The following is a 15,173-nucleotide window of genomic DNA, read 5'->3' as shown; positions in this document are numbered from 1 at the left end:
TTGACTTAAATGTAAGAGAATAAAGATTCCATTAAATATAGATTATATTAATAGGCTAGAACATTAAGCTTAATTAGTGTTTAGCTATCATCTAGAGGTACTGGCTGTGGAAAATAAAGAAATTAAAACCTATGATATTATAAGTTTGCCATCTAAAGCTAATAAATCAAGGTAATAATACCTGTAGTTATACTCTTTCCCTTTGATTTTTCACAACTATTTACATTTGCTGTGGGATAATATCTTAATACTATTTTTTTAAAAGATTTTATTTATTTATTGGACAGAGATCACAGGTAGGCTGAGAGGCAGGCAGAGAGAAAGAGGGGAAGCAGGCTCCCTGCTGAGCAGAGAGTCCAATGCAGGATTCGATCCCAGGATCCTGGGATCATGACCTGAGCCAAAGGCAAAGTTTTAACCCACTGAGCCACCCAGGTGCCCCAGTATCTTAATACTATTTCAGCTGTTTCTTGACCACAGGTTTTGTTATTATTTAGCTTTTTCAGTAGTGGATGTTTTTTCCTCCTATCCTTTAAAAAAAAGAAAAATGGGGAGATTAAAAAGGCAAGGCTTATCTAATTACTGCTTCTTGGAAATATTGTTACTGCAGGTCATTAACTATTTTTTTTTTTACTTTTAACCTAACTACAGTTTTCAGACTATTAGAACCATGTGAGCATTCATTCCATTACTCATTCCCCAATTTCCAAAAACTTTAAAATAGCCAATCAAAAGTATTGGGGAACAGTTGAACTTATGGGTGACAAATATGAAATCAGACTTTCCATTGAACAGTTCAGGTGGATAATTTATGGCAAATTATACATTCTTTCATACTGCTGTGTAAATCTCTAGAAGATATCACCAAATCAGCTAAAATTATGCCTAGAAATTGAGGGTTCTCTTTTTAAATATAACAAATTGTATGCCTAAGATTAATGAAAATTTTGGTATTCTGAGTATCTTTAAAAATGTATGAATATTAAAAGATAGCAATCCGAAACAAAGCTTTACCAAAAGCATGAAAAGTTACTATGATTGGACACAAAATTCCGCAATAATTTTTCAGAAAAAATTAGGAAATTTACCAGTCCTGTGATTTTCATCATCTGATAAAAAAAAAAGACTTATTTGGAGTGACAAAGCATTCCTGGCATTGAATTCTAAGAATAACTTATATTGCTAAATAATGTCCAAACTGTACTTTTTAAATAATTTTTGAATATTTTTCATAAGATAGTTAAGGTTTATTTTTAACAAGAGTCATTTCCATTTTAGGTTTGTATCCTTATATAGAGGTCCATGTCATACATACAAAGTACAAAGACTTAATGAGTCAACATCCTACAAATTCTGTATTCAAGCTTGTAATGAAGCAGGGGAGGGTCCTCTCTCCCAAGAATATATTTTTACTACTCCGAAATCTGTCCCAGCTGCCTTGAAAGGTAAGTTATACATCCTTAAATTATGTTCTTTAATAATAAATTAATTTTAAATGCATCTTCATAAATAGCTTTATGTGCTGTTACTGTAATTTATCATCCAGTATGTGTACAACATTTAAATTATAAAAAAGAATTATATAGAAAAACCCATCTACTGAGAGTTTCACTTAATAATAAAAGCTATTTTATCTAGCTCATTGATACTCAGACAAGTACTAGATTTTGTGACTAATCTTTTTAATCTAACATAAAAATACTAAATTGAATAGATGATGCTGGTTTTCGAATAGAGTTACTTGCAGTTTCTGCTGTTGTTACTTAAAGAATAAAATCATAAATTTGAATTGTTTTGAGTTGTTAATATTTCATTCATTCAGATTTCAGGGAGAAAGCCAGGTCGCCTGTTAAGGAAAACGTAAATACTTTCTTAGTTAACTTGAATTAACTAAGCTGTGGTTAGTTAATCTTGTAGTCAATCTGGCCATTGTAGCACCTGTAGATTATATGGTCTGTCGATAGTAGAGTGAACCATTAATCATGTCTCTGCAAATTCCAAAAATCCAGGTATTTAACTGAGTTTTAAAGGTTTGTTGAAACAAGGGTCTATGTGATGTGCCAAGTTAAAAATCAAGTATTTGTATTTGTTCTCTACAGCCCCCAAAATAGAGAAAATAAATGACCACATTTGTGAAATCACGTGGGAATGTTTACAGCCAATGAAAGGTGATCCAGTTATTTACAGTCTTCAAGTTATGTTGGGAAAAGATTCAGAATTTAAACAGGTATGTGCAAAGATGTAATTCTGTGGATACTTATTTTTATCTTTCTCATTTTTATGTATTTGCAGTGCAAGATTTGACTGTCTTTATCTTCCTAACTCAAAAACATTTATTTAGTACTTACTGTGTTCCAAAGATTAGTAACTACATGGTAGCTTAGGATTCAAAATCTTTCCAAGTATGAACTATATATTTAACAGATGATTCATTCATTTGACAAGAATTTATTAAACTGTGTGCCAGGCACTCAGGATATATAACACTGAACGAAAAGTTCTTGCCTCTATGGCTTTTATATTCAGTAGAAAAAGATACGCAAATAAATACATTAGTATATCACACGATAGTGATAAGTACAGTGGAGAATAAATAAAACTGGGTAAAAGGAATAAGCAGTCTTGGGAGTAGAGAAAGCTAGTGCTATCTCATATAGGACAGTGAGGGAACAGTCAGAGACCCAAAGGAGATGAATATGAGAAGAGTGTTCTAAGAGGAGGAAGTAATGGGGGCAAAGGCCCAGAGGTAGGAACATGCTTGTTAAATTTAATGAACAAGGAGGCCAGTATGGGGTTGTGTGAGCAATGGGGAAAATAGGAGATGAAGTCAAGTAGTTAATTGTGAAGAAGATCTATGAATGGTATGAAGGTCACATAGAGCACTGTAGGCCACACTGTAACTTTTTTACTCCATGAAAAATGAGAAGCCAGTAGAGGATTTTTACCAGAGTAGTCACAGGATCAGACACAAGGTCATTTTGGCTAGAATGGGACACGGGTAGAAGCAGAGAGCATGGAGGAGGCTTTCACAATACTAGTAATGACCATAATTATAAGGTAAGTGTTGTAAATATGATAATAGTCATTATGGAAGCCTAGCAGAAGTTCACCTACCTGGCCAGAAAGTTTCAGAGAAGGCTTTGTGGTTGAGGGTGAACAGCAGTGAGATGAAGCAGGAAGCTGCCAATATTCACTGTATCTTTTATAAAGAAATCATTTTTATCCAACTCAAAAGCCTGCTTTCTATAAACATTTCATCTGATTCTCCCTTTTTTTCTGTCAACCTTCTTGATCTTGAGTGCTTTTAAGCTGGGTGGTTTTCATTTGAGCATCTTGTATTTTCTTTTCCCACTAGGAAATCAATCATTCATCTGTTTTATTGTACTCTCATGCTGTTACAGCTGTTAAGAATAGAATATTTTTTAATATAATTTTTTCTTTCAAGTTTTGTTAAGTATGAAAGTGTTTTTTCTTTTCTTCTCTTTCCTTTTCTTTTTTAAGATTTCATTTATTTGTCAGAGAGAGCACAAGCAGGGGGAGCAGCAGGCAGAGGGAGAAGCAGGCTCCCAGCTGAGCAAGGAGGCCAGTGTGGGACTGGATCCCAGGACCCTGGGATCATGACCTAAGCCGAAGGGAGTCACTTAACCGACTGAGCCACCCAGGCGTCCCTGGAAGTGTTATTTCTTAAGTAAAATTACAAAAAGCCCCAAAGAGTCAGATTAAAGTTGGCATGTGGTTGTTTTTCTTTATTAAGCCATCTGCAAATTGACATAATCAAATTTGAATATAATTTACAGATAAGCAGGTTTCCTTCCAAGGAGGAAGCAAAATTAATATTAAAAAAGTATAATTGCATTACATGTTTAAAGGAAATAGGGACCCCACATTTGAGTAGTGTATGAATTTTAATAAACAGATCACTATATGAAACAGCAATGCTAATTCTAATTTAACTTAAAAGTTCATTTAACCCTGTCATCACTTTCACTTAAGATTGTAAGCATGCCATAAAACTTAAAATACTGATTTCCTTAGACCCTCATAGTATATTTGCTCATCTAAATCTCTTAAATGTTTATAAGATTTTACAATTTATTGGCAAGTTATACTCCAAAAGTTTGAAGGTTGTTTTTTTAAGAGTTCAGTTTCATCCATGGAATTTAATATTTTACTTAAAATTTATTTAATACTCAGCACACATCTATTAAACACCATATATAAAGAATTATAGGGGCTATAATATTAATAAGTTACTGTTCTGATTTCAAAAAGTTGTTTAGAATTTTACAAGCAAGCAGTAATTTTATAATTGTGACACTTTACATTGCCAAACAAAAGGTCATAATAAAGATAAAACCTACTTTATGAAAAGGAAGTATTCATTCCAGCTGGACCTTAGAGTGTTTTCTAAAAGGAGTGCCATTTAAGTGAGAGCAGGCAGAGGGGAACGTGGTGGCACTGGTGAGCCTAGAAGGAGCCACGAACTCTGAAGTGTGACTTGAGTAAGCCTCACGAATGGAGTGTGTAGTTACGGAAGCCAGGTCCTGTGGTCTCTATTCCATAGCAGTAGGAATGGCTGATGTTTTTAAGACAGGATTAGTTCTTATAAGTTGGTGGTTGAGTTTCTAAACTAGTCTATAAAAACCCGTTTAACCTATAATGTTGCTGGTATTAGGAATCTGGAAACAAATTCCCCTGGCAGCAGCAAGTACTCATGAAACAAATTGATTTCTTTATATTCGTCCTTTCTTTGTCCTTTTTTGATCTGCTTTGAGAAAATTTTTGCTGCCTTCTCGCTGCCCCATGCACCGTTCTGTAGAATTGCCCACATTCTCTAAAATCACACTCTCCCTTTGACTCTTGCCTCCCTATCTGACACATCATAGCTCCCATATACAAAGTATAGCTGACCTTATTGGCATTAGGAGAAAGACTATTTGCATGGGAAAATCATACCAAAGATAAGCATCTACTGGCTCTAAAATCCCCTCGGGGAAGTGTATACATTTTAAAAAGCAAGTCCTTTTTTCCAAAATGGCATTTCAAGTAGTACAGAAAGGTGAAGTAAAAATACTGGTGGAGAATAAAGCCATTATCAAAGCAGATCACCCCATCTGGGAATCTGTACCTAAGGCACTTCTGTGTCACAGCTCAATATGTTGCAAGTACCAAAAAAACCAACTCTGACTAGCACAATTAAGTGTAAATCCTCTTAGGGAGAAGCTTGAAGATAAGCATGCTTCAGGATTGCTTGATTCAGAAGCTCGGTGAAGTCTTCAGTCACTCCCCTTAGCCAGGAGGAACTTATTCTACCTCATTCACTTTCAGAAAAGAGAAAGCACTTAGATTGCAAACCCATCCCTGAACCAGTGATTATTTCAGGATTTAAGCCAACCAGAGCAGAGGCCTCTTCTGCAGTATAATAACGAGGCAAGCTTTTCCAAATATAAGAATTGGGTAAGGGAGAGTTTGATAAATCAAAAATCAGTACTGTTGACAGTGTCAGAGAATGGGTACTGGGACAGTGGCTTGTTGGACTCTGTACAACTTTGTTTTTTTTTTCCTTAAACTTCTGACCTTAGATTTCCAAAAACAGTGCCCTTCTGAGTGGCCTGCAGACCTAATGAACCTGAATGTCTAAGAAGAGGACCCATGATTGTTTCTTTTTTTTTTTTTCAAGTTCTAAGTGGTGCTTATGCACAATAAACCTAAGAACTGCTCTAAAATTCCAAGTTCATATATATATCCCTTAGCAGTAATCGAAAAGAATGGTATAAGAGCCATGCGGCTATTTGTCTCTATTTTATTGTTTTCAGGGTTTTTTAATGTATTGATCACTACGAAATAAGTATTTGCAATAATATATTCACAAATTACAGAAGGAGGATATATGACCATATGTGCCATGTTACATACATATATGTGACATATGTGTCATATTATATATATATTATGTGACAAGATATGCCTTATTATATATCATAATGAATCATTACTTTTAAATGTAATCAATGCAAAATAAACCTTAAGGTATAAACAAGTCTGCACTTAGTCTAAAAGTAACATATTGTTAAAATCATTCTTATACTAACTGCTATAAATAATATATACGGTGCATATTACTCATTGTAAAATTAGATGTGGATGTGAAACATACTGAAAGTAGAAATAGTTAAACGGAATTTGTTCCTTTGTAATGACAACTTCAAAGTGGTTATGTCTGATAGTAAACATGTTCACTCATCCTTAAAGGATAAAAAAGGACTATTTTGCTTTTTTGTATGAGTACTTGGTAAATTAATCTAGCCAACCAAATAGGTTTCTAGAATGTGTGGATATGGAGAGAGATAAATAGGTAAGTTACTGGTGTTATTTTTATTGGCCCCTCTTCTACACTTGTTATTTTTTTCATGCTGTGACATATTCACAAAGTTAAAATAAGGACAAGGGACTTGGGTGGCTCAGTCAGTTAAGTGTCTGCCTTCTGCTCAGGTTTTGATCCCAAGGTCCTGAGATTTAGCCCCATGTCGGGCTCTCTGCTCAGTGAGGAGTCTGCTTCTTCCTCTCCGTCTGCCTCTCCCCCCTGCTCGTGCTCTCTCTCTCTCTCTCTCTCAAATAAATAGTCTTTTTAAAAAAGCTAAAATAAGGACAAATACCAATGTATAAAAATCTAAACTTTCTTTAAAAGTTTTCCTATAAAATTCTATTGCAGTTGGCATACTATTTCAAAGTTCTTAGCCAGTTAAACATGCACAAACTTGACAAGCTTAAGTTTAGTTTACATTTCTCTACTAAAATGCAAAGTGAAAATTGTAATCTCTTATCTGCCATTTTCTTAACTGTAAATCTGCCTTACTTGGTATTTGCCATACCCTGCCTATAAATGGATAGTTGATTGGTAGCAAATATAAAGTGCTGTTTCATTTTTTGTTTTGTTTTAATTATATGTAATTCTTAGTCATCTGTGAGCAATAGCTATAAGCCAAAAAAATTATGTATTAGAGTTTTATTTGCCCTTTTCTGTTTACTAAGGTCGTAACAATTTTATCTTGTCAGTATGAAATGGAGGAGTGGAAATGGTGTTATTTCTCAGTCTCAGACCAAATCCACCTTATCTCAAGCTTGAGGCTTGTTTTGAATAGCTTCACTTAGATATATGAACATTTTTATAAATTAGCTTTAGCAAGTTTATGTGTTTTCTTCAGTCCTGTACCTACAGTTATCTAAGGTGTCTCCCTGTTTGCCTTCCAACATCTGAAACACAAAACTGAAAACCTGACCTCATCTTCCCTCCCAATCTCTCCTCTCCAAACTCTTCACTTCATCAGTGTCCTAAATACTAACATCGTTCTGGTCCCAAGCTTTGAACTCTTGAAAGATTTTTTTTTTTTTTTGCCTGCCTACTTATTCGAATAAAAATCATTTCTAAAAATGATCCATAAAACCTATATCAAAGCCTCATATCCTTGTGCTTTCAGCCCCTGTTTTACCCAACTTCCTCAGTCGCTCATTGAGCTTTATGATCAGGATTCCTTAAACACTGTTGTAAACATCACATACCTAAAGTGGCCTCTGTGGAGTAAGACCTAAATTTCCAACCAGTATTATGAACATATTCTTCCCCTCTGTCAGATCTCTTCACCTATCATCCTCATACCATTTGTTGAGGTTACCATGCCCATTTGGAGGTAAACGGAAAGTGAAGAAAATTTTAAAGACAAATATCACCTATTACATACATATGACAAATACATTTTATTTTCCTATTTTGGGTTCATTGTATGTGTACCCTTTCACACTGCTTTCTAATACAGCCTCCTGATTTACTGACATCACTGCTTTTACCATGTTCCAGATGTGAACATTACTGCATTCCCACTCCCCAGATTGCTCATTTGTATCCTCAGAACTAATGCATATTTACCATTTTCTGTTTCACTATAAGTTTTACTTCCTTCAGTAAAAGCTTCTTTATATATTCTCAGCACCCACTGACACACATTTTGACATATACATAGTCAATAATTCACTAATTTAGTGGCTTTAAGTACTAATTATATGCTGGATTCTGAAGACAAAAAATGAAACAAAGCTCTTAACCTTTGCTCCTTCAGGAGCAAACCAGTATATAAAAATTCAGATGTACAACACAATTGTACAGGTAAAAGCAGGTAAAATTGCTTGAAAGAAGACTAGCCCAGGTTTGGGTTATCTCACTTATAGCCCATCAACTAGCTGGAAGAACTCAGTTGAGCAGTCACTATGAGCCTTCGTTTTCTTATTTATAGAATTGGGGTGGGGGGTGCTCATTAATAGAAATTACGGCTTCCATATACTGAACAGTTGCCATGTGCTGGGGACTTTGTTAAGTCCTTCAACAAGTATTAGTTTATTTCAGTCTCATAATTACCATGCAACATAACTATTATTTTCATTTACTAAGGTAATTGGTGTAAGATAAATGAAGTGTGAACTGTCGGAGTAGTGCTTGGACCCAGGAGTGACTAGTCCCAATACATATCCTCTTAATTGCTAGCACTCTCTTGAAAATTCATGGAATTCCATTCTTGTTATTTCCTTTCTAAGGGATGGGCAGAGGACTTGGGTTTAAAATCCAGTTCTGTGATTCTAAGTGATTTCTTTAAAGTTTATAAAATAATTTGCCACAGACAGCTGCAGAAAGCTCCCCTTATTCATTCATTCGTTTCAGCAGATGTTTGAAATTGTACAGAAGCCACTTTTACATAGATTTATATATAATGTGGAAACATAATTAGATGTAGTTTCTCTTTTCACGGAATGATTTCACGGAGGTTTGACTTCTTACATTTGAGAAAACCAAGGAAATGCCTGTGGGCTGATTTTGCTTGCTCTGTGACCATATATCTCACATCCTCACTTTTCCAATTTCTCCTGTCCGTATACAGCAGATAAGCTCTTCAATGTAAAGATAGGTATTTTTTAAATGTTATTTAAAAGATAAAAGCAGGGCGCCTGGGTGGCTCAGTGGGTTAAAGCCTCTGCCTTCGGCTCAGGTCATGATCCCAGGGTCCTGGGATCGAGCCCCACATCAGGCTCTCTGCTCGGCAGGGAGCCTGCTTCCTCCTCTCTCTCTGCCTCCCTCTCTGCCTAGTTGTGATTTCTCTCTGCCAAATAAAATATTAAAAAAATAAAAAATATTTAAAAAAAAGATAAAAGCAGGGGCACCGGGGTGGCTCAGTGGGTTAAGCCTCTGCCTTCGGCTCAGGTCATGATCTCAGGGTCCTGGGATCAAGCCTCAAATCAGGCTCTCTGCTCAGCAGGGAGCCTGCTTCCCCCTCTCTACCTCTGCCTGCTTCTCTGCCTACTTGTGATCTGTCTGCCTCTGTCAGATAAATAAATAAAATCTTTTTAAAAAATAATAATAAAAGCAGTGGCACTCACTAGCTTCCATGTTAAAAATAATTCTGAAACTAGCCAGTTGTAAAATATGTTCTGCCTGTCCTTCATACGTAATTCTTTTTTCACTCTCTTATTAATAGATTTACAGAGGTCCTGACTCTTCATTCCGGTATTCAAGTCTTCAGCTGAACTGTGAATATCGTTTCCGTGTGTGTGCCATTCGCCAGTGCCAAGACCCTGTGGGGCATCAGGACCTAGTAGGTCCCTACAGCACAACAGTGCTCTTCATCTCTCAGAGGACTGACCCACCAGCCAGCACCAACAGAGACACTGTGGAAAGCACAAGGACCCGGCGGGCACTAAGTGACGAGCAGTGTGCTGCCGTCATCCTTGTGCTGTTTGCTTTCTTTTCCATTTTGATTGCCTTTATCATTCAGTACTTTGTAATCAAGTGAAAATATAACTTTATTTTTAATACTGTATTACATTTTATTTTGTCATGTACTAAAATTATTTCTGTATTGCTTTTACAAAAACAGTGGCATTTAGCACTGGCATTGAGACTATAATACATCATTTTTGCCATTTTCAATGCTTATATCATTAGATAGAGGCTGGCACCTTATTAGAATGCAAGCCACAGAAATAGCAATTTTTGGTTTTTTGTTTGGTTGGGACTTTTTTCTTTCCTTTTGTTCCCTTTTTTTCTTTTTTTTTTTTTTAATATGCCTTCTTGTAAAACAAACTTTCAAAGAGGCAACAATACATAATTGATATTTTGACCAGTCAGCATGAGTGTAACAGTGACAACCTGATCTGTTCTAAAGATATTACCTAGTGAAAAAGTCAGAATGATTAAAATTTACACTAACATGCTATTAAAAAAATGTTAAAGTCTGATGCTGTGAAAGCAATCTAGTGCTATATTTCTACCTCCTCATTTGTCTTAATTATTTGGTAAGTGGGATTATGATGAATAACTGGAGGGGCTTAGCAGACAAAAACTGGATGAAAGAATATGCATGAAAAAAGAAACTTCTTGTTTGGTAAATGTGGAGTTCTTCATTACAAGTATACATGAATTCACAGATAAATCACTTAAAGAAAGCACAGACAGTTTACTTGGCCTAAAAATATTTTAATGTTTACTCAAAAAGCACTTCTTTAGGTCTTGAGAAAAGAAAAGAACAGAGGGATTATACTTTTTAAAAGTAGTTATATTAAACTCTGAATTTCTAACCTGTTTAATTTGGTTTTTGTGAGCCTCTGAATGTGTATAAGGACATGCATATACATATATGGCATATATATAAACTATACCAAGTGTAGAAATACACACACACACACACACACACTCTCACTCACTCCATCTATCTGGAATAGACTGATTTTGAAGAACTCCCATAAGTTTTGCTGCTTCTCCCATAACTACTGCCATCACCATCAGAATTCATAATCAGACCTAACCTTTTTGTTTGGGGCACCAAATCTGAAGACAAAATTAATTTGCACCAGTAAACTTCAAGCTGCTTTCTCTCTTGAAAAACTAATGTTTAATGTAATGTCTGTCTGGATACTGTTCCAAATTGTTGATTGCATGTGGTTAATGTTGCATTAGAGCACTTTGCAATTGCATAATTCATTAATGTTTTGTGAGCTTGCATTTGTGAGTTATTGGATGATCAGATTGAATTTTGTCAAGTATCACATTGTACATCTTGCATAGATGTCGATGACTGCCAGTAATAATACAGTTTGTAATGAAACTATCTAAAATTCTTGTTTTATCACATCTGTTATCTGTAAAACACTTGTAACTAGCCTTTTTAATTTATTATTTGAATTTTAGGATAGTAAATCACTAATTTTTAGTTGCTGAAGTTAGCATTTTAGTGATTACTAAGCACTTCTGTCAGTCTTTGAAAAAAGGACATATGTTTTGTGCTTTGAAGATCTCTGAAGAATTTCTCTTATATTAGAATGGGCATGTATTGTAATTGTTTTATGTCAAATGATCTGTGCTGTAGAAAAAACATTAACCTTTGTTCAAAAAAGAAACGGATAAACTTGGCCTTTCCAAGTGGTAAGAATGATCTGTCACTATAATATACTGTATGTTTACATTTTATTTAATCTCTTATGTATAGGCTAACTTTCCCCCAAAACAACAGTGATTGCGGTTATTTTCTAGACGCTTCTTAAAAGTGCCACATTTGGCAGTACAAATGAGTTTGAGTGTAATAGCCCAGAGATTTCTATATAGTTGAATGTCTAAAATGGTAAAATATTGCCGCTGTGGCAGTTACAGTGGCTTATGTTTTTCATAGTAACTCAAATGAACTCCTATTTTTGATAGTAAATGTCATTTAATAGTGTACTTGCCATTTGAGCCTCACTGCAAAATCAGTGCAGAGGAGAAAACAATTTTTAATGTAATCTTGATTTTACCTCATATACTGTACATTCCAAAAACTCTAAACTTTTTAAAGATTATAGATACACTACCAAACATATCACCTTAAAATTGTATAAGGCTGAACTTCATACAAATGAAAAAATATAATCTCATAAAAATACATAACTATGTAGCAAAAGTATCTTTAAAATCCATGGAAAATAAAAGTTGTATCATTCTTTTTTGAGATATGTTTATTGTATTCCTATACACTCATTATTTGCTACCTCTTAGAGAATGAATTGTTTAAGTCTCCCTTCTTGTGGTGGGCTTACAAAAGATTTTTTAGCAGTATTCAAATCTTCAGTGTGAGAGGACCCATTTTCAAGAAGATAATATCCAGTAGATTAAAGAATGAAATAAGTTTTATCCTACTGACTTGATTTTATGCAGTTCTCTAGATATCTTGCTGCTTTCACATATATGAAGAATAAGGATGGCTCTGAGGTGAAGTTTTCATTGGAAAGGAAATCTGACCTCTGTACCTGCATTCATCTGTTGCCCAGTACCTACCTTCCTCCCACCTTCAGGGACCTAGAACCTTCCTGCTATCTGCCCCCAGGTCAGCCCTCCACCAGGAGGTTTAACTTGTCCACCTACAGTACCACGCCAGAAAGTTCAGCCTATGCCTGAAAATTCTCACATGTACCAGAAAATTCAATGTTCCCTGTCACCCCTTGCTAAAATTTCCATCCACAGATCTCACATTGCTTTTTTTTTTTTTTTTTAAGATTTTATTTATTTATTTGACAGCCAGAGATCACAAGTAGGCAGAGAGGCAGGCAGAGAGAGAAGAGGAAGCAGGCTCCCTGCTGGCCTGATGTGGAGCTCGATCCCAGGACCCTGGGATCCTGATAGCTGAAGGCAGAGGCTTTAACCTACTGAGCCACCCAGGCACACCTTTTAAGATTTATTTATTTGAGGGGCGCCTGGGTGGCTCAGTGGGTTAAAGCCTCTGCCTTCAGCTCAGGTCATGGTCTCAGGGTCCTGGGATAGAGCCCCACATCAGGCTCTCTACTCAGCAGGGAGCCTGTTTCCCCTCCTCCTCTCTGCCTACTTGTGATCTCTGTCTGTCAAATAAATAAGTAAATCTTTTTTTTAAAGATTTATTTATTTGAGAGAAAGACTATGAGAGTGGGGAGGGTCAGAGGGAGAAGCAGACGCCCTGATGAGCAGGGAGCTGGATGTGGGACTGGATCCTGGGACTCCAGGATCTTGACCTGAGTTGAAGGCAGTCGCTTAACCAACTGAACCACCCAGGCGCCCTTTTTTTAAGTTTTTATTTAAATTCCAGTTAATGTACAGTGTAATACTAGTTTTACTACACATTTAAGTCACATAGTGACTCAACACTTCAGTACATCACCTGCTGTTCATCACAAGTGCACTCTTACATCCCTATCACCTATTTAACCCATCCTCCTACCCACCACCCCTCTGGTAACCATCAGTTCTCTATAGTTGAGAGTCTCTTTCTTGGTTTGCTTCTCTGTTCCCCCCTTCCACCCTTTGCTTGTTTTTCTTAAATTCCACATAGGATTGAAATCATACGGTATTTGTCTTTTTCTGACTGATTCTGCTCAGCATAATAATCTCTGGTTCTATCCACATTGTCGCTAATGGCAAGATTTCATTCTTTTTTATGGCTGAGTAATAGTCCATCATATAGATTTATATTTGTTTTTCTTTTGTATTCTTTAGGTTAATACCTAGTAGTTGGATGGCTGAAGTGTAGGGTAGTTCTATTTTTAATATTGTGAGGAAACTCCATACTATTTTCCAGAATGGTTGCACAAGTTTGCATTCCCACCCACAGTGCAAAAGGGTTCCTTTTTCTCCACTTCCTCACCAACACATTTTGTTGCTTGTGTTGTTGATTTTAGCCATTCTGACAGGTGTGGAGTAGTATCTCAGTGTAGCTTTGATTTGCATTTCCCTGATGATCAGTGATAGCATCCTCTCATGTTTCTGTTAGCCATCTCTATGCTATATACTGCCTTTGGAAAAATGTCTATTCATGTCTTCTGCCCATCTTTTAATTGGATTATTAGCTTTTGGGGCGTTGTATTTTATAAGTTCTTTGTGTATATTAAGTGCTAACTCTTTATCAGATAGGTCATTTGCCAGTAGCTTATCCCATTCGGTAACTTGCCTTTAGTTTTGTTGTTTCCTTCGCTGTGCAGAAACTTTTTATGTAGTCCCAATGTTTATTTTTGCTTTTGTTTCCCTTGCCTCAGGAGACATATCTAGAAAGAAGTTGCTATGGCCAGTGTCAGAGAAGTTATTGCCTGTGTTCTTTTCTAGGATTTTTATGGTTTCAGGTCTCACATTTAAGTCTTTAATCCATTTTGAATTTATTTTTGTGTATGCTGTAAGAAAGTGGTCTAGTTTCATTCTTTTGCATGTTGCTCTCCCGTTTCCTCAGCACCATGGATACCTTGCTTTTTAAAAATCCAGGTACATCCCCAAGTGTCACAACTGCCAGTACCACAGTAAAGCTTAAAATGTTTGGCTGGGGAAAGGGAGATACTTTGAATATAGGGGCATCACTTCACAGAAGCAATGAAGTATGAATCCAGCCTCGAGAAGAACAGAATACTGACTCACAGTGTTGCATGTCACTGTTTTTTTCTGTAGTTTGGAAAACAAATTTTGTATGTCCTGTTTGAACTCCATGGATTGCATGATGGTCCTCACCATCATGAACATTCTCTCTGGAAGGATCCCATGTGGGTGTTGGCTTAATCAGGCAGACAGATGACAAAAGAAAATGATTCTCCAAAACCTAAAACCGGTCATGACACTGCAACCTAGCCATCCACCATCAATATAGGATGATAATGCCTCATATTTTTAAAGAACTTGTTAAATATTCTATTTTCATATCTACTTTTGAAGATGGTATACATACCCTCAAGAGTATCCCTTTAATTATTCATTGGTCTCTCCCTGACACCCTTAAAAGGGAGAAAATAACAAAAAAGAAAGTTGACAGAACTAAGATTTTAATAGTTATGGTCATCAAATCTTCCATGAACAGACTGGCACATCCAAATGTTTAGATGCTATAAGGACTGTCTTTCATCTTATATAATAAAAAGGATACTTGCTATGGGAAATTTGCCAAGGAAAAGATCTTCGGAACCAAAAGAATTTGAAGCCACGTGACTTACTCAAATCATAATGGTTTGCATCTATTCACCAAACAATGTGTGCTAGGCATGGTGTTCAGTGCTTTACCTTATTTATATAATCCTCTTAATTGCTGCATTAGACATCAGCTGAAGCATGGAGGAGTTAAGCACCTGCCAAAAGTCACATGGCTAACAAATGATGG

The 15,173-nt window shown here is 36.0% G+C and overlaps 1 protein-coding gene across 2 annotated transcripts in view; it reads left to right on the top strand.

Moving 5' to 3' along the window:
* FNDC3A (fibronectin type III domain containing 3A) overlaps positions 1 to 12,018 on the top strand; it is a 167,631-nt gene extending 155,613 nt beyond the window's left edge. For both annotated transcript variants that reach the window (XM_045977988.1, XM_045977989.1), the window contains 3 exons: positions 1,279 to 1,445; positions 2,100 to 2,227; positions 9,522 to 12,018. In XM_045977988.1, coding sequence (XP_045833944.1) covers positions 1,279 to 1,445; positions 2,100 to 2,227; positions 9,522 to 9,836 — 610 coding nt within the window. In that variant the 3' untranslated portion in view covers positions 9,837 to 12,018. The remainder of the gene's footprint in view (positions 1 to 1,278; positions 1,446 to 2,099; positions 2,228 to 9,521) is intronic.
* Positions 12,019 to 15,173: the final 3,155 nt, after the last annotated feature.

The sequence above is a fragment of the Meles meles genome, chromosome 14, assembly GCF_922984935.1.
Source record: "Meles meles chromosome 14, mMelMel3.1 paternal haplotype, whole genome shotgun sequence".
NCBI lineage: Eukaryota > Metazoa > Chordata > Mammalia > Carnivora > Mustelidae > Meles > Meles meles.
Note: the sequence above shows the minus strand (reverse complement) of the source record. Positions and strands in the feature narration are given on the sequence as shown.